General features: G+C 40.9%; 1 protein-coding gene across 3 annotated transcripts in view; it reads right to left on the bottom strand.

The window, feature by feature from the left end:
* The window catches only part of LDAF1 (lipid droplet assembly factor 1), a 106,786-nt gene that overhangs the window by 1,420 nt on the left and 85,843 nt on the right, over nt 1-19,523 (bottom strand). The window contains exon 5 of one of the 3 annotated variants that reach the window (XM_089674785.1): nt 14,419-14,710. The exons of the other annotated variants lie outside the window; for them this stretch is intronic. Coding sequence (XP_089530911.1) covers nt 14,704-14,710 — 7 coding nt within the window. The 3' untranslated portion in view covers nt 14,419-14,703. Of the gene's footprint in view, nt 1-14,418; nt 14,711-19,523 lie in introns of those variants that run through there. 3 annotated transcript variants of the gene reach the window in all.

Genomic DNA, 19,523 nt, shown 5'->3' with positions numbered 1-19,523 from the left:
TTGGCTAGCAGCATGTCAGTTTTACTGAGCAAGACTAGGCTAACCCGCATTAACCTCCCTGGAGGTATTCCTGAGTGTAGCTCGGGGTAAAGTTTCAGCATCACAAGCGGTAACCCCGAGCTACACTCTGGGAATACCTTGCAGCTCTGCTCCGGAGTCCCTTCTGCACTTACCTTGTCCTGCGCTCCCGCGATGTCTCTCCTGCAGTGTCCCCAGAAATGTCCTCTGGCCAATGCCAGCATCTGTCTTCTGGGTTCCATCCCCTGCGAGCGTCGGGACGTACGGGGACGGAACGGCAGGAAATTTAAAAATGTGAAAAAGTGACATTCACTAAATTCACTAAAATCACATAGTAAAACATTACTGTATCAAACCATTTCACATACATTTTGTCCCGAGTGCTTTGTCCTGTGCCCTGCCTGCATTTTTACTATTCTTTCTGCCTGGAAACTGAGAATTGTCCATGGTGTCCAAAAAGCATCCCTTTAGGTTAAAAGCAGTTTTAGAACAGCGATAGTAAATTAGAACTACTTGCAGAATTGAGTGATGATTCGTGGGGAAATTTGTCATCAGACACTGAAAACGATTTTGCAACTTTGTTCAATGATGTGCGAACTTGGCGCTATATTTCAAATATCAGTGTTTTTGGTTTGATTATATTATTTAATTAAATTTATTATTATATTATAAATGATTATTTATTAAATTATAATTTATGATTTTGTGTTTCAACTTTTAACATACCCGGGATGTTTACTAGACTCTTGTTCGGACAGATATCAGTGAGTTATTCCTAAAAATTACAGGCCTACAATAAAAAAAATACATATTTCCATGCAAAAAAATGTACCGCTTTGAGCACAGAAATAATGACATAATCAGACCGCTAGGGGGGTTAAAGCACATTGCTTTACCAAACCAATTAATAGACTATAGCAGATAAGCAGTGTAAAATTGGCCAGTGACAGGACCATTATAATCAGAGGCCTAACCAGTCTTTTGCCTAACTTGTGTTTTTACTATGGTAGAAGGGGTGCAGTGAATGTGATATAGGTGAATGTAAGTGAAGTGATGTAGGTACACACTATTCTTGCACTGTGCACAACTTTATTGTTCTTTTGGCAGACTCATATCGAAAAGAAGGCTACAATCAAAAGTGATGAAGAACTGAGAGTAAAAAAAGAACAAACATCATGTGACATGAATCCAACAAGGTACAGAGGTCAAATATAAGGAACATATAACATAATGCCAGTGTGGTACAAGCAGTGCATCATTCATAACAACTATAACTGAGCTACATAAAAAAAGAAGGGGGAAGGGAATGGAAAAGCATGATTAGATAAAGTAGAGAAGGGGGGGTTTTATGGTGAATGTATTTTTCTTTAACCAGTCTCTGCCCATCCACAGTACATCTATTACGGCAGGGCGGCATGAACATGTTGAATCATGTGCATGATCCAGCCTCTTCTGGGTTAGGGGGGTGGTGCGGTAGACACAGCGGATTAAAATTACCAGTGACCAGGTACCGGATATCATACGATCGCTATGATTAGTCATAACGATCACATGATAACAATGTAAACAAACTTTCATGAATGGATTTCCATTCATGAATGGCTGTGATCTGTGATTGGCCCACAACAGTCACATGGTACTTGGCTACCTGTACCATGTGATTAGCTATTGCCAACATACAGCAAATATTCACTGGCCAGGACCTGGCGACTGACAGCAGAGGTTGCAAATAGCAGTACGGCTCAGCCGCACCCCTTACCCGGAAATTCTAAATCACGTATATATATGTGATTTTGCGCACCCCTGCCTCCCTGTAACAGTATATCTGCTATAGGGCGGCCGGAAAGCGGTTAAAGGAAAGCCTTCAATAAATGTTGTCTTTTAGAAATTTTCTCTGATAATCAACAAGAACTCTGATCCTAATTTTAGCATCACTAGTCTTTAAATGTATTCAGATTCATGAATCTTTATCCTGTTTTGTCCATCATTTTAGTGACCCGAGCTTCTGCTGTGGGGATCATGCCAGAGCTCTGGAGCAACACATTTGGTTTTATGGCTGACATGTTATAAGGCCACTTTTGGAGTCAGTGAACTCAGTCTCTTTTTCCTAAAGAAGATTTTTGAAATATGTCAGGAATATCCCACTTCCTCACCTTGAGGACAAGCTCAAAAATATAATACGTCATAGAATTGGTGAGACAAAAGAGACAGGGTTCAGTGGCTCTTTGAGGAAAAAGTGCTGTTAAACTATAGGCCTTGGTAACTACAATCTAATCACTATCCTAGATATCAGGTAGATCAGAAGATTTGAAGCTCATCACGTTCGATGGTGGATGATGACTGGAGAAGAATTTTACACTTTGCACTTTAATATTTCATGAACCTTCACTTTATTAACAGCTATTTATTTATTTGAATTTTGAAATAATGTGTATACATTTATATATATTTTCAATGTATTGTAATGTTGCAATGCCTCATGGGAAATGTAGTTCCACAACAGCTAGAGAGCCACAGGTTGCCAACCCCTGGATTAGGGTAAATGAATTACCCGTGTTGCTATAAATGCTGAGTATAATCCTGATGCTCACTAGAACTGAAAAAAACTGCTTGCAATTAAACCTCTTCAACATTATAAAAAAGTCCAGTTAAATGTGACCAATTATTACCAGAAGTACCATGGCCTGGATAAATGAGAACCTTTACCGAGGGTAAGATGTTGTTTTTTATTTAAAATAAATACAAATATTTTATTAAAAACCTGTATATGGGTTTATTCATTTATAACATGTCAGGTGCATAAGAGGTCCTTTTATTGTTTACCTAGGACAGGTAAGTTGTACACTACCTACTCAATTTCCTCACCACTTTTGGGCTGGTATTTCCGAAGGCACTTTGTTTTAGGTGGAGGGTTTTTTCATACATTTTCCAATGCTGGAGGACACACAAGTTAGTAAAAACATCAAACGGGGTATGAAAGCTATTAGCTTTCTTTGACAGTATAACCCATGTACCTGGTGTGCTTTGCTGTTGTAAATCTAACAGAATGGATCATGGGAGCAGATTCCGAGTTTTAGAAACTTTGCTGATTGATACAATGCTCCATCCAAATGCATGTACATGGTTAACTGTTATAAACAGATGCAAATCTATGTAAATTATTACATTCTACATAGAATCCCCTTTTAACTAATCTAGGCTACAGACATTGATAATGTCACGGGACACAGCACGTAAATTGTGTTGGGCATGGATGCTTAGGAATCTTACTGTGCTGTCAAGAAGACGTTTATGCATTCACTGTTTATTTGTATCGCCCTGCTGTATGTGTCTTATGTCAACTTTTTTATCTGTAATACCATCTTTTGTCTGACTTTATATTGGAGATTATAATGCAGCAATGAAATGTATCAACATGCACAATATCTAAAATAAAACATTTTTAAAAAATAGACGCAAATCCAAGTGGCAAGTATAGTCATCAAGCCAACTACTAGTGCTATAAAATCTCATGGGTCTCATGGTATGGGCTAAAGATTACCTGCCAAGTGAAAGTTATGGAACTGGAAGGATTTATTATGCAAGCCATTTTTTCACTCTTGCGATATGAGTCTGCCAAAGAAAATCTCTAGAGAACTATAAAGTGTCACACTACGCCTACCTCTGCAGGCTAATAGCACTTTAAATGTCAAACAACCATTGGCATACAGAATAAAGCCACAAACAAATGCCTTGTTCTTGGATACAGAATGTAGTGGGAATATGAAAAACTGCTCTTGTAAACAAGAGAGGGATTAAAGGTAAGTGTTGGAGATTACAGTTGGATAGAAGGGGAGATAATGTAAAATAAACAAGGCACACCTCCTTTTGCCCACTTAACTCTCACACGTGTCTTTGTATAATGAGTATATTCATTACTCCAAGTACAAGCCATTTTAGGCTTATCATCTGGATTTCCTACATGCAAAGCAAATATCAAGATGGGTTTAACAACAAATTACTTTAATTCAGCAGCTTGCATGTGGCCCAATGCACACTTTATTTAACACATTGATTTGTATAATAGTTTTTTTCTGTTGATATAAACTGTAGGCATATCGCTTAAAATAAAATTTTAACAAAATGTGCCACACTGCATTACAGGAAAATAAAGGGAAGAATTTGGTGGCAATTCAGTGTGTCAGTTATCACAATAAGGTAACCTTGTATTCAGTTATAAACACGCTGTCTATTAAAGTGAACCCGACTTGGCCTGTAATCTTTAGGTAGGCCCTCACATTACAATTTTATTAAATCTAAAGCAGGCATTGGAATTGCCTGTGTTATTCTTTAAATTGGCCCATGTTCCTCTAGAGCTCTTTGGATCCAGGATGTACAGTATATGGAGCCATGACCTCTGTCCTAGTCAAGAATAACTCATGCACCTTCTGGGATTCAGCCCATTCTCTCTCATGCCATTGTTAAGAACCAGAACTTCAGTGGGCATCAGTGGTTGTGGTATTTTACAGCGGAGTGACTGGGCTTAAAGCTAAGTGCAATGCTTCATTCAGGACCGCCGACAGGGGGTACCCCAAGTCCTCCTGTAGGGGGCCCAACACACATGGGGGCCTGGGCAGGGATAATTATCGGTGTGGTGAAGTGGGGTTAATAACAGGAAGAATGCCCTGTGTGGCTCTCCCTGCAGCAGCTGAAAGACGATTTCTCCCCCTCCTGCAGGCTTTCTACTGCAAAGGGGAGAGAAACACAGGGCACTGTCCCATAATTAAATCCCAGGGCCAGGATTGAAATGTAAATTGCCCACTATTTATATGTACATTACATGTGCATTTGTATGTAAATTAGGTTGGCATTTTAACACCTTCCAAGATTCACATGCAAATCATGCCCCTTCTCTGCATGCCACCCACCTAGAGGGCCTAAATAGGTAGTTTCAGTCCTGCAGCAGAGGTGAGTATAGTGAGGGGGATTATTGCTTGGGATGCAAAGGTGAACAGGTAGGGTGCAGAGGTATACAGTGAAGGGATCATCATTTAGGATACAAAGGTAAGCAGAGGAGGGGTTAGTATGCCAAGGTAAACATATTAACATGTAAGGTAAGTATTTAGAGGTAAATAGGGAGGGGGGTTGGAGAGCAGAGGTTAGTAGAAGAGTGAGGTAGGGACAGAGGTTAGCTGTGGTGAGATTTGGAGTGCAGAGGATAATAGAGGAGGGGATTGGAAGGCAAAGGTTAGAAGAGGTGGGATTTGAGGTGCACAGATTAGTAGAGGAGGGGTTTGGGGGCAGAGGTTAGAAGAGGTGGGATTTGGAGTGCACAGGGTAGTAGAGGAGGGGTTTGGGGGGCAGAGGTGGATTTAGGGTGAAGAGGTTAGTATAGGAGGGGTTTGGAGGGGCAAAAGTTAGAAGAGGTGGGATTTGGGATGCACAGATTAGTAGAGGAGGGGTTTGGGGGGGGGAGAGGTGGGATTTGGAGTGCAGAGTTTAGAAGAGGTGAGATTTGTGGTGCAGAGATTAGTAAAGGAGGGGTTTGGGGGCAGAGGTAGGATTTGGGGGGCAGAGGTTAGTAGAGAAGGAGTTTGGAGCTATAGGTTAGAAGAGAAAATATTTGGGGTGCAGTGATTAGTAGAGGAGGGGTTTGGGGGCAGAGGTTTGAAGAAGTGGGATTTGGGCTGCACAGGTTAAGAGGAGGAGTTTGGGGGGCAGAGGTGGGATTTGGGGTGCAGAGGTTAGTAGAGAAGGGGTTTGGAGCTATAGGTTAGGTGATATTTGGGGTGCAGAGATTAGTAGAGGAGGGGTTTGGGGGCAGAAGTGGGATTTGGAGGGCAGAGGTTAGTAGAGGAGGGGTTTGGGGCCATAGGTTAGAAGAGGTGAGATTTGGGGTGCAGATAGTAGAGGAGGGGTTTGGGTGCAGAGGTTAGTAGAGGAGGGGCTTGGGGGGCAGGGGTCAGTAGAGGAGGGGTTTGGGGCCATAGGTTAGTAGAGAAGGGGTTTGGAGCACTGAGGTTAGAGTAGAGGGTTGGGGTGCAGAAGGTAGCAGGAGGATTTGGGATGCAGAGGTGTACTGAGGAGATAAGAATGTAGAGATGAGCAGACAGATGGGGTAGATCACTGTAAATGCACCTGTTACATTGCTGGTCAGTGTAAATGTTTCAATTACATTGGTGGTTGGTGTAAATACTCCTGTTGTGTTGAGGTTAGTGTAAATGGCAAAATTACATTGGGGGTCAGTATAGGGTCCCTCCTTACCCCCATCCACACAAAACAGATAAGGGAATCTCCTCTGGTGGCCATTGTATTTGGACAGCAGCAGCCATGGCTGTCTGAATACCCAGACAGTGACTGCATTTGATTATATGACATGCTGCTAATTTTCCACCCAGTTCCTTCAATTTTGAAGCCCGATTTGTTGAGCTGTTTGACTGATTCAGCAGGAATTTTGTAAGTTATGTTATGTTTGTGTCCGCTAATAACGATTTTAGTGTTTTTTTTTTCATTTTGATATTTGGGGGGGTCCTGTTAGATAGAAATCACAGGGCCCCGTATAGTCTGACAGCAGCCCTAGCTTCATTGTCCAATCACAGGATGGTCTAGTTCTGGAGTAGGCAACTTTCCCTAAACTCTATATAAACAATAGATTTCTCTTATTTGCTCCCTTTTGGTCTGTTACATTTACCTTTGAAATTGTTTTATTGTAACACACTGCATTAATACTGGTTGCAGGATGTTGGTTAAACACAAGATGTTAGTGTTCTGCAGTTCAGTTATCCAGACTCTATTGAAGCAAAGCCTTGTTAAATTTGTATGCTGCCTAGAATAAAAGTATTAATCTCAAGAGTTAATCCCAGTTACTAGCAACCAAGTGAGTTAGCCTGACATCTTGATCACATCTTGATGTCATCTTGACATCTTGTTCACTTCAACTCACTTGGGGAAAGATATCTCAGAAGCTGGAATTGATGTTCAAATTCTGACCCTGCAGGACATTTGGGTTTGCTTAAAGTGATACTGTGCCTTGTTACTTTGTTGAACATTTAATAATTTTTTTCTTAATGCACATCTACGGTCATTCTTGTTGTGCTTGCACTCTTTATACTTTGACCTCAATACAATTAGAATATCTGCTCACCTTAAGCTGTGTGTTTTATTTTATGGTTCAAAGCTAGGGAGTCCTCTTGGTCAAATTTTCACAGTGGTGTCAGCAGGGATTGTACTTCCAAAGCAGGCTCAAAACAGACAGGGAACCCAAGAATACTCAGTGGCTCTTAAGGCGGTAGCGCTACATTATTATATCAGTTTGACAAGTGCAATAAAAATAGCTGTTCATCCAGTTAGATAAGCCAGTCAGCTAAGCTAATAACTTTTGTATTCTATGCCTATAGACTGGGTTTAGTTTGCATTGTTCCCTGATATCTCTTGACTATAAAAAGTATTCATACTTGCATGTTATGGAAGGAATCCCTTCTAGACTTCTCTGCTCCAACACTGACAGGTCAATATTCACGGCCACTGCTCCATCACCGTTATCTTGTCCAGCATTTCATTCACACCAGTGTCTCCTTGCTTTGACCATATAATATAACTCATATGTTTCTATGCTGCATTTTTACAGATGCCTTTAATGGTTCAAGAACACATATGCCACTGCAGATTTTCCACAAGACAGTGTACTTCAATTCTGCTTTAACTGGAGTGCAGTATTCATGGAGTTACAGAACCTGGAGTGCTGTCTGGCAGGTATTGAGCAGCCATTGCCCCACAGGCATAAAGCACACTCCCACACCATCCCACTCAGGCATCACCAGCAAGGCTCCCACTTTTCATCCATTACACATCTGCATCAGAGGCTGGTCATTAGCTCTGAGGAAAGGGATTTGTCCCCAAAACGCGTCAGCCATTTCACCGCACTGACAGTGAGGACACCTTGCCTACCGTTGTGGCCATCGTAATTTTTCTATGCTTTTTAGATACATGCTTCGTTTGTGAGTATGTTTTTATTACTTTTTACTCTTTACAATAAGCCTTGAATAATGCACTAGGTGTGTGCGCCACCTGTTTTCTCTTTACTCTGTCTGGCAGGTATGCCTGGATCATGAGACTGGCTGAACAGAACAAATTCTGGCAGTTAAAACAGTTCATATGTATGCATTCCTTAATTGTGTATTTTGCTGTGTGCCAGGAGGCTCTTCTTTGTTCCTACATCAAGGAAGCCTAACATATCATAGAGGCAGGACTAAGAAACATCACATTTAAACCTGTTTTTGGAGGTTTGAATTTGATTTGCTGCTCATCAGACAGGATTAGAAATGTTATACAGCTTTCATTAAGGAAGTGGACCTTCTGTGTTCCCAGTCAAATGTAGGACCTAAAGAGGGCCCAGGTCTAAGGAGCTGCCCAGTGTTTGCAAGAGCACCCTGCAAGGAATGAATGGTTTTGCTGAGAATGACTCCTAGCTTGAGGCATCAATTTACACACAGAGTGGCAACAGCAAACCTGAAAACAGGTAAAAATTCAGCAGACAAGGTAGTGGTAAAACAAGCAAAAGGTCAGGGCATAGAGATAATATGGATCATACAAAAAACAAGAAGAGGTCATAAACAGGTATCAGAATTCAGAGCTCACAAGTATAGGAGTCTGGAAACAGATTCTTAGAGAGCTCTTTGCTCAGTCAACCAAGCAAGTGAAAATAGGTTTCTCAACATGACCTTAAAGGGAGTGGCCGGCAGCACTTCTTTCTAATAACCAGATGGAGCGGGGGGTCGCTTGGTCTAGAAAAGACCAAAGAGGAATTTAGGGGAGATTGAAAGTAATTTCACAGCTAAACAGTAAATAAAGCCCAGGACCCAGGTGCAACACTGCACACTGATACTGCAGAGACTCAGGTGACAAACCGCTGTGGACAGTGGTACAGGTTGGTTTTGGAGACACTGAAATGTAACAACACAAATTCAGGAAGCATGCACACCCATGGTTCACATATGGAGCTGTGTGAATGACTATAGTGGATTGAAGGACATTTGGATTAAAGAAAATTAAGTGGACAGGCTTTTAATAAAGTTGCAGTCTTTGGAGATTAACCTTAGAACACAGGTGTCAAACTGGCGGCCCTCCAGCTGTTGCCAAACTACAAGTCCCATGAGGCATTCCAAGATTGACAGTTACAAGCATGACTCCCAAAGGTAGAGGCATGATGGGACTTGTAGTTTCGCAACAGTTGGAGGGCCGCCAGTTTGACACCCCTGCTTAGAACTTTACCAATTGATCCCACTTGTTACTTGAAACTGCTCTTTGCCCAATTAAAGACCATTTTTGTCAGTGGGACCCAACTATTCATGACAGTCAGATCCTGCCCTTTGTTTAGGTGCACTAGCAGTTACTACTATGCAAATAAAGCCTGCAAAGAGAATTTGCATGTTTAATTTATAAATTCATTGGAACAATATTGTATTTTGTAAAGTGCCTACAGTATGTGCAGGTCAAAGGCTTGTCCATTAGACTTTCAGAGTTTTTGAAAAAACAGTTGCTCTCATTTAATCCTTTTTATGTTTTTACCTTAGTTAACAGCAACTAACCCTAATTTAGTCCTTCTTCCTGTTATTTCTTGTCTAATTTTGAATTCCAAAAAAGCAGGAACAAATAATGATTTATTTTGTTTGAAAATAACTCCTTAACTTTAATTAGCACTGGTAATGTTTATAAATGGGACAATTTTTACAGTAACAATGTGTTAACCCTTTTACTGCCATCGATGTAACCATTACAGCAGTGTGGCACATAAACAAACTCCCAGATGCTAAGGCAGCCAGGAGTTTTTGCATTTTCACTCCTGGTTGCTGGCTATGTAGTAAACAGGAGTCAAGAAAAACATCAAGAGATCAGAGTGAACATCCATTTGCTGATCTCCCCTGTGAAATATGAACATGTGTATATAAAGTGTTCAGCTTTAAGCACTTCTGAATTTAGAGCTGCCAGGCCCTGGCCTTTTTGTGCCCATTCAGCTTCAGCAGAGTGCAGAGGTGACATTATTAGTCCAATGGACTCCTGATGTCTCCTTTAAGAGAACTTGTAAACTGCACTATGCTATCACTTTTCAGTCCCCTTAGAAGAGCAATAAGATTAAGGTAAAAAACAAGTTTACTAAACTAAACTTACTAAACTAAACAAAACACCACAAAAAAAATTTTAAAGTCCCCCCACACCACCTATTTTAATGGCTTGAAAGTTCGGTTGAGGGCAAAAGCAAATGTGACAGGTATCATTCATGGCACGCCTTGAATTTACCAGTTTAGAGAAACCATTAAATTAGTTTTCGTTCTGCTTTAAATCATTCTCTATGGACAATTTTGAAAAACATAGGTTTCCAGTGTTTAGCAGGTACATGCAATTGTGAGGCTTGACATATTTGGTATTTATTTACTCAATACAGCCTCATCTTTTATACATTGCTCAAAAAAATTAAAGGAACACTTTGAAAATACATAAGATCTCAATGGGGGAAAAAATCATGCTGTATATCTATACTGATATGGACAGGGTAATGTGTTAGGAACGTAAGAATGCCCCATCGTTTGATGGAAATGAAAATTATCAACCTACAGAGGATTGAATTCAAAGACACCCTGAAAATGAAAGTGAAAAAATGATGCAGCAGGCTAGTCCATTTTGCTGAAATTTCATTGCAGCAACTCATAATGCTACTCAGTAGTTTGTATGACCCCCACGTTCTTGTATGCATGCCTGACGACATCAGGGCATGCTCCAAATGAGATGACGGATGGTGTCCTGGGGTATTTCCTCCCAGATCTGGACCAGGATCACTAAGCTCCTGGACAGTCTGAGGTGCAACCTGGTGGTGTCGGATGGATCAAAACATGATATCCCAGAGGTGTTCTATTGGATTTAGGCCAGGTGACCATTCAATTGTATTAATTCCTTCATCTTCCAGGAACTGCCTGCATACTATCACCACATGAGGCTGGGCATTGTTCTACACCAGGAGGAACCCAGGACCCACTGCACCAGTACAGAGTCGGCAATGGGTCCAAGGATTTCATCCAGATACCTAATGGCAGTCAGGGTGCCATTGTCTAGCCTGTAGAAGTCTATGCGTCCCACTATGGATATGCCTCCCCAGACCATCACTGACCCACCACCAAAATGGTCATGCTAAATGATGTTACAGGCATAACATTCTCCGCGGCTTCTCTAGACCCTTTCACATCTGTCACATGTGCTCAAGGTGAATCTGCTCTCATCTGTGAAAAGAACAGGGCGCCAGTGCCAGACCTACCAATTCTGATGTTCAATGGCAAACGCCAATTGAGCTCTATGGTGCCAGGCAGTGAGCATAGAGCCCATTAGAGGACGTCAGGCCCTCAGGCCACCCTCATGAAGTGTGTTTCTGATTGTATGGTCAGAGACATTCACACCAGTGGCCTGCTGGAGGTCATTTTGTAGGGCTCTGGCAGTGCTCATCTTGTTCCTCCTTGCACAAAGGAGCATATACCGATCCTGCTGATGGGTTAAAGACCTTCTATGGCCCTGTCCAGCTCTCCTAGAGTAACTGCCTGTCTCCTGGAATCTCCTTTATGCTCCTGAGACTGTGCTGAGAGACACAGCAAACCTTCTGGCAATGGTACGTATTGATGTGCCATCCTGGAGGAGTTTGACTGCCTGTGCAACCTCTGTAGGGTCCAGGTATCGCCTCATGCTACCGGTAGTGACACTGACCCTAGCCAAATGCAAAACTCATGAAAAACAGCCAGAAAAGATGAGAAGGGAAACAAATTTCAGTGGCCTCCACCAGTAAAATCATTTCTGTTTTGGGGGTTGTCCAATGAGACCATTAACACCAAAGCAGCTGAAACTGATTAACAACCCCCTCTGCTACTTAACTGACCAGATCAATATCCTAGGAGTTTAACTGACTTGATGCTATACTCTGATTAAAAAGTGTTCCTTTAATTTTTGTGAGCAGTGTATATTACAAACAATGGGTATTGTGTTTGTGTGTACTAAATTTCATGTGAATTTATTTTTTTACTGAAAATATATATAGATTTGATAAACACCACAAATATTGTGTGCATAAAAATTGCAACTTTCATCACTGCATTCTACAGGGTCTCTGCTTTAATATATAGCATCTTTTGCAGATTTTAAGTAATCTTCAAGCCTGATATATGCATTTTAACTTGTGTGCAAAAAAGAAAATATGGCTCAGGCAGCAAAAGAAAAAAATATACTAGATTACTAAATATACTAGAGAATATACTAGAATGTAGATTTCACAAACAGTAGCACAGTAATTTTGTAACATTAAAAAAAAAAAAAAAAAAAAGAAAACCGTTGCTGCCATGATTTGATTCTACGCGGTCTCTCTTTTCAGAAAATATAGAATGTTTAAGGGTTACTGTATAAGAGTTTAAGAAATCTTCAGGTTTAAAATGTGTATTTTAGAATGAAGGAAGGAAGAGCTGCCCTAGCAGCAAACAGGTTAAAACTACCACAGGTCAATGCTTATAAACTGTTACTTGCAACACAAGTAATTTTTGGTAGATTGGAAAGTAGAAATTGGAGATAGCCTTAACCGACAGACAAAAGAGCAAAAAAAACTAGACAAATATATATACAGTCATATGAAAAATTTACTACACACTCCATGGAACTCATCTTTTTTCTTTTAACAGGTAAACATTAGATCTTTATCAAAACAGAAGAAAATTGACCTTTCCAATAATTAATTTAAACTTTCAAAAGATGTAATAGTGTCCTGTGTAAATAGTAAATACACCCTTGACATCAGAAGCTGATGTTGCCCCTTTAGCAGAAACTACTTCTTAAAGGCATTTTACATAACTGCCCAGCAGTCTCTGACATTGGTTCAGGGAAAGTTCTGACCACTTCTTCATGCAAAATTCCTTCAGTTGCAAGATGTTTGAATTTTTGTAAGGGATTTCAAAATGGTCAGCTGATACAAGAAAATCCACAATGTGAATAAAATCAGGGCTTTGACTTGGGCAGTATATAGCCTACAATTGCTTCTTTTTGTGCCATTCCTTGATGGACTATCTAGTGTACATTAGATCAAGATGTTGAAAGACCTGTTTCTGGTTTAACTTCAACTTTTGAATAGATGGTCTCACATTCTCATCAAGTACATTTTCACAGGATGCAAAACATTTAGCTGACTTTTCCCATATGGCCAATTGGCATTTTCATTTATTTCAGGTATTTATATACCACTGACCGTTTTAAGCAGCAATTTACATATATATTGTACATTTTCATAAGAACCTTCAAGTAACTAAGGTCCCTAACTCACATTCATAAAGACACATACTAGGGCCAAATTAGACAGGAGCAAAATAACCTTCCAGCATGTCTTTGGAGTGTAGGAAGAGTACCCAGAGGAAACCCATGCAGGCAAAGGGAGAACATGCAAACTCCAGGCTGTGGTTGGGCTTTGAACCAATTACCCTAGTGCTGCCAGGCAGAAGTGTTATCCACTTAGCCAATGTTCTAAGAGAATAATCATGAAAATGAATACACCATTTAATTGCATGTGTCATTTTTTTTCTAGTACATAACATATGTATGTATGTGCTATTTGAATTAGAATCTAATGCTTGTTTGTTCAAATCTGGTGACGTCAATAATTTTCATGGAGTGAACTTAATTTTTTAAATGACTGTATTATCCATAGCACCAAACTGTAAGAGATATGTTATAAGTTTTTCTCAAAGTGGTATAGAGTGGGGGATAGACAAGTGCTGAAGTATTCCAATATATCTCGGCAGAATTCTGTTGAGGCTGTGGCTAAAGGGGATCTTGCTGTCATGTGTAGGGGGAATGTTCAATCAAATTGGCATTGGGAATGAGTCAGAAGGTATTACAGATAGCACTTTGAGGGGTACCAAATGACCCCCTGATTTTATCTCACATTACACTAAGTCTGACTGATAAATACAAAAACTCTGTAATACCCTACCTACTGAACACAAACAAAGGAGTAATCCAAATTCTGTTGAAGACAAAAAGGAGTGCGCATTTAAATGGAGTGAACAAAAGTAATAAAAGCATAAATGTAAACTACTAAACGTAGTAAAAGGAACTTTTTTTTTTTCATTTTAGATAAGAGTAAGGGAGGGTTATAATCCCTGTAAATTGCCCCATTGGGGAGATTGCACCCTGTGCATTCTGTGACTTCTTCCATTACACAGCAAATCAGCAAAAATGATTTTGCAGAAATAAACTAAACAATTTTCTACTCCAGTCTTTGCTACACTATACTCCCAATTTCTATTTGACATTAAACCTGAAGTATTGAGCCACTGTGTATTTAACCTGACTAACCTTTTTATCAAAAGCAAATACTATACATTTCTATCAAAAACTAACACTACACATTTCAAACAGGTTTTTATTGTGTATTTTGTAGAAAAGCAAATCTTAAAGGCTGGATGTCTCATTGTTTTGACAATCAGTTTGAAGATAGAATACAGTTAAATGATGTTACAGTTTTTTCTATGTAGCACAATCTTAGATAAATGATCTCACACAAAAAAAATAACAAGAGTGTATTACATGGTAAATTCATTCCTGCATTCACTTCTATTTCCTTTCAGAGATCAGTACTTGTGAAGGTCAGACATTATTAATAGTGCTGCTTGTATTGCACAGCAGGAGTTTTCATCTTCTGAGTAACAAAGAAAGAGGAAATAAAAAAACTTTAGCGGACAACACTAACTGATTCAATTTTAAAAGTTTTTCACTCTTCACTACCAAGACAGCTTTTCATTATTCCTGATGTATTACCTTGCACATATTTTAGATTCCTGTGTCAATCAGCATCATGTTCTTGGGAGGGAAAGTGGGTCTTTTGGCAATATATTTTGGAAGTGTGAGGTTCAGAGTGAGGTTTTATGGCATGAACTTTGAATATATAATTACATGGAAAAATGTGAAGTGTTTTAGGCATCATATGCACGTACTACTTACACTGCTCTTCTGTAGCTGTATTAATGGAACAATATAAATGTGTGGTAACATCTTATACAGGACACAGAGTGGTAGGAGACACAAGAGATTGCCACTCCTTGAAGTTGGTTTCTGCACAGAATTTAGCAGTGTAACTCCTCTTGATCAGAGGAGCAGGAGAGGTACTGTATGTACATTCTTCTTTACAGGTTCAACATTATTTTACATATTCAGTTTAGCAACAGTTGCTTTAGTTATAAATAAATTGGAGGATGACCACTTCGATCATGGTCCTATTGGATTTTTTTCTCACTTCCTGTTTGACCATTATGACGGGAAGTGCTGTACTGTTGGGTCATTAGCAATACTGAAGCACTGTACTGTTTGGTAATCATGGCAGAAGTATAAAGACATTTTTAACAATAGGGACACCAACAGCAATAAAAACATACTATATGTTCTTATCTAACCTTTTTTCAACCAGATTGCCATGGCACCCTAGCATGCCATCTGGGTTCATCAAGGGTACTGTGACAAAATGCCTAAAAAATTGGTAGGTGAATAAAGCCTACCTTTTTTTTGTTTCACAAAGCCACACGTTTTTTTGAGTAGCATCACCACCTTGGGCACTATAAACCAGATGCAACACCTGATGACATCATTGATTTGATAAGGATGCACAGCATCCTTGTTTTCCCCTCCCCTGCCACTCTGTATCAGCACTGAGGTCACATTAGCTGCGTTTAGGAAAGAAACTGAGGAAGAAGAGAAACATTGGGATACTAGTCAGTACCATTGTGAAAAGTTATATTTTCATTGTAAAAAACAAATAATCACCTCTGATGTTGATTGCTTTACATACGTGGATGTTGCTGCATTATGTAAAATTATTAGCTTAGTTTTTAACATTTTAGAATGGATTTTGCATAATTTTAAAGGCTGTCTTGACTGAAAAATGAGAAACACTGCTATAACCTATCCTCACTCTGTCCACTGTACGATCTGTCTCATAGCAGAACTAATGTTAAAAAACATGACGCCCCTCATCTTTGCATCAACATCTTCCTTCCAGCTCCTTTTAGGTGCCAATCTTCAGTTATCAGAGAATGCAGTTAAAATTGAAATATTAAACTGTCATCTATGACTGACACAGCCCACCCCAACAATATTGAGGTACTGTAAATGCCACATTAACAGTATTAAATATCATGTAAGAAAAAAAAAAAACCTTAAAAAAGGGAGTCACCGCATGGCCAATAAACTAATGATTTTTCATGGTTCTATATCTTTTGATTACATATGCTAATGTATAAGCACAGTTAGTTGTATTGCCATTTATGGGACTAGCGGACCACAACACAACTGATAGTTTATTGCCAGAGGTTACTCCCAAGGCTAAGGTTTTTTTACATTATATTTTACATCCGTGATGTGTCACTTCATGACATTTACAGTATAATATATATTAGGCTCTGAACAGGTGCTGTGTGCTTAGATTGCCTTAATAGCAGTATATTTTCAAGATAACAATGAAAGATTGCTTTACTGTTAAGGTGGCCTGCATGTAGTTTGATTTTTAAATTTTTTTTCACTTCATTGTGTAAAAGGTTAAGTCATTAAGGTGGTATAATCTATAGTGTTGTACAATGTGTACTTTGAGATTTTCATTTGACTGAGCTCCCCTATGTTGACTTTCAGCGACTCACAACAGTAAAAAGAGGATCTAGACTGTGATTATAAGAGTTAGTTTGTTATTTAGAAAAAACAAAAACAAAAAACTAACAGATCATACTTACCTGCTCTGTGCAATGGTGTTGCTATGGGGGAAGTGGTGCAGGCTCACTCCAGAGTCCTGCTCTATGAGTCCATAAAACACAGAGCCGTGACTCGGACCCACCACCTGCTCTCTCCTCATTGGCTCACTGGCTTTGATTGACAGCAGTGAGAGCCAATGGCTACCATTGCTGTGTGTCAGCCATTGAGGAGAGAATGACCAGGGACAGCCAAGGCTCCCATGCACATCGCTGAATCGAGAGAGGGCTCAGGTGAGTATTGAAGGGTCTGTGGCAGGAGCAGCACACAAGTTTTTTTTTTACCTTTGTGCACAGAATGCATGAAGGTAAAAAAAAACCCTTCAGCCTTTACAACCACTTTAAATGCCTAAAATTATTTTTGTATATATGAGCGGTTTCTTTTTCTCAGGTAATTACAGATGTCTGTGTAAGAAATATTTCAAATTTGAAATTAGAAGTGAACTAGCTGTAAAGTGAGCCATACACAGCTAGCAAACAACATATCACCTCCTCTTGTATAAAATAATTATTTGATCCCCTGCAGATTTTGTAAGTTTGCCCACTTACAAGGAAATGAAGGGTCTATAATTTTTATCATAAGTGTATATTAAATGATAGAGACAGAATATCAAAAAAAACAACAAAAAAAACACATGATACAAATGTTATAAATTGAGTTGCAGTTCAGTGAGTAATAGAGGTATTTGATCCCCTACTAACCAACAATAGTTCTAGCTTCCACAGACTGGCTATGTGCTGATGTGGTACACAGATTAGTCCTGTCAATTTAAGAAGGTGCTCCTAATGACAACTTGTTATGTGTATAAAAGACACCTGTCCTCTGAATCTCTTTCTTGGGCACCACCATGGGCAAGACCAAAAAACTGTCAAAGGATGTCAGGGAAAAGATTGGAGACCTGCACAAGGCTGAAATGGGCAACACGACCATCAGCAAGATGGTGAGAAGGAGACAACTGTTGGAGCAATTATTCTCAAATGGAAGAAATACAAAATAACCATCAATCGCTCTCGGTCTAGAGCTCTATGCAAGATTTCGCCTCATGGGGTAAGCATGATCATAAGAAAAGTGAGGGATCAACCCAGAATAGCACAGGAAGCAGTTGGGACCACAGTCACCAAACAAACCACTGCTTACACAATACATCGCCATGGACTGAAATCCTGCAGAGCCAGCAAGGTCCCTCTCCTCAAGAAGGCACATGTACAGGCCTGTCTGAAGTTTGCCAATGAACATCTAAATGATTCAGAAAAGGATTGGAAGAAAGTGCTGTGGTCAGATGAGACCAAAATTGAGCTCTTTGGCATTAACTCGACTTACCGTGTTTGAAGGAAGAAAAATGCTGACTTCGGCCCTAAGAACACCATCCCTACAGTCAAGCACGGAAGTGGAAACATTATGCTTTGGGGCTGTTTCTCTGCCAAAGGTACAGGCCAACTTTGCCGCATTGAAGGACCAATGGATGGGGTTATGTAAAGTAATGTAAACTCTTGGTTGAGAACGTTCTTCCCTCAGCCAGAACACTGAAGACGGGTCGTAGATGGGTCTTCCAGCATGATTATGACCCAAAACATACCAAAAATGCAACAAAGGAATGGCTCAAGAAGAAGCACATTAAGGTCATGGAGTGGCCTAGCCAATCTCCAGAACTTAATCCTATAGAAAATTTATGGAGGGAGTTGAAACTTTGAGTTTCCAAGCGACATCCAAGAAACCTTAAGGATTTAGAGAAGATCTGTAAAGAAGAGTGGACCAAAATCCTTCCTGAGATGTGTACAAACCTGGTAACCAACTAGAAACGTCTTACCCGGTGGTGTATTTTGGTTTTGTGCTTCCCTAGGCACCCCCATCTAAATTTGTCCTACCCCTTCCTGTTTAAGATCTGCCTCTCCAGGCAGTGTGACATGGGGGGCCACGGGACAGGAGGGAGGCAGCGTGATGGAGGGAGGCTGCAGGACAGGAGGGGGGCAGCGGTACAGGAGGGGGGCAGCATGACAGGGGGGGGTATTTGGAAAGGAGTAGGCCATCATGACAGGTGGGGGGTAGCAGGACAAGAGGGAGGCAGCGTGACAGGGAGAGGGCAGCATGATGGGTGGGGGCAGCGTAACAGAGAGCAGCATGGCAGGGGACAGCGTGATGGGTGGGGAGGCAGTGGGACAGGTGGAGGGCAGCATGACGGGGGGGTGCATGGGACAGGAGGGGGAGCAGCGGGACAGGAGGAGTGCAGGACAGGTGAGGGGCAGTGGGACATATGGGGGGCAGTGGGGTATGTGGGGGACAGCGGGACAGAAGGGGGGAAGTGGAACAGGTGTGGAGCAGCAAGAAAGGAGGGGGCAGCAGAACAGGTGTGGGGCAGGAAGACAGGTGGGGGCAGCATGACAGGGGGCAGTGTGATGGATAGGAGGCAATGGGATGGGGGGAGGGAAGTGGGACAGGTGGGGGGCAGTGTGTCAGGGGGGGCAGTGAGACAGGAGTGGGGAAGCACCTGTCCTACAAGCTCTTACCTGTCCAGCAGCGGCTACTCCAGATGGTGTCAGGATCACTCCAGAAGGGGTGCCTGTGTCCCATCTCCCCAGGATCTCTGGCAGCAGCTTCAAAAGAGTGGGGGGCTCCTCCACCCTGTCCTTGTCCTCTTCTTCTTTCTCCTCTACAGGCCCTCCGCTGGCACCTCCTGGCCATCCTGCACATCCCGGCGCACACTGACAGTGGGCCCTGTCCCT

This window comes from Staurois parvus, unplaced genomic scaffold, assembly GCF_062004578.1.
Source record: "Staurois parvus isolate SC_StPar_1 unplaced genomic scaffold, SC_StPar_1.0 ptg000152l, whole genome shotgun sequence".
Lineage (NCBI taxonomy): Eukaryota > Metazoa > Chordata > Amphibia > Anura > Ranidae > Staurois > Staurois parvus.
The sequence above is the reverse complement of the archived record's forward strand: the minus strand, read 5'-3'. Positions and strand labels throughout refer to the sequence as shown.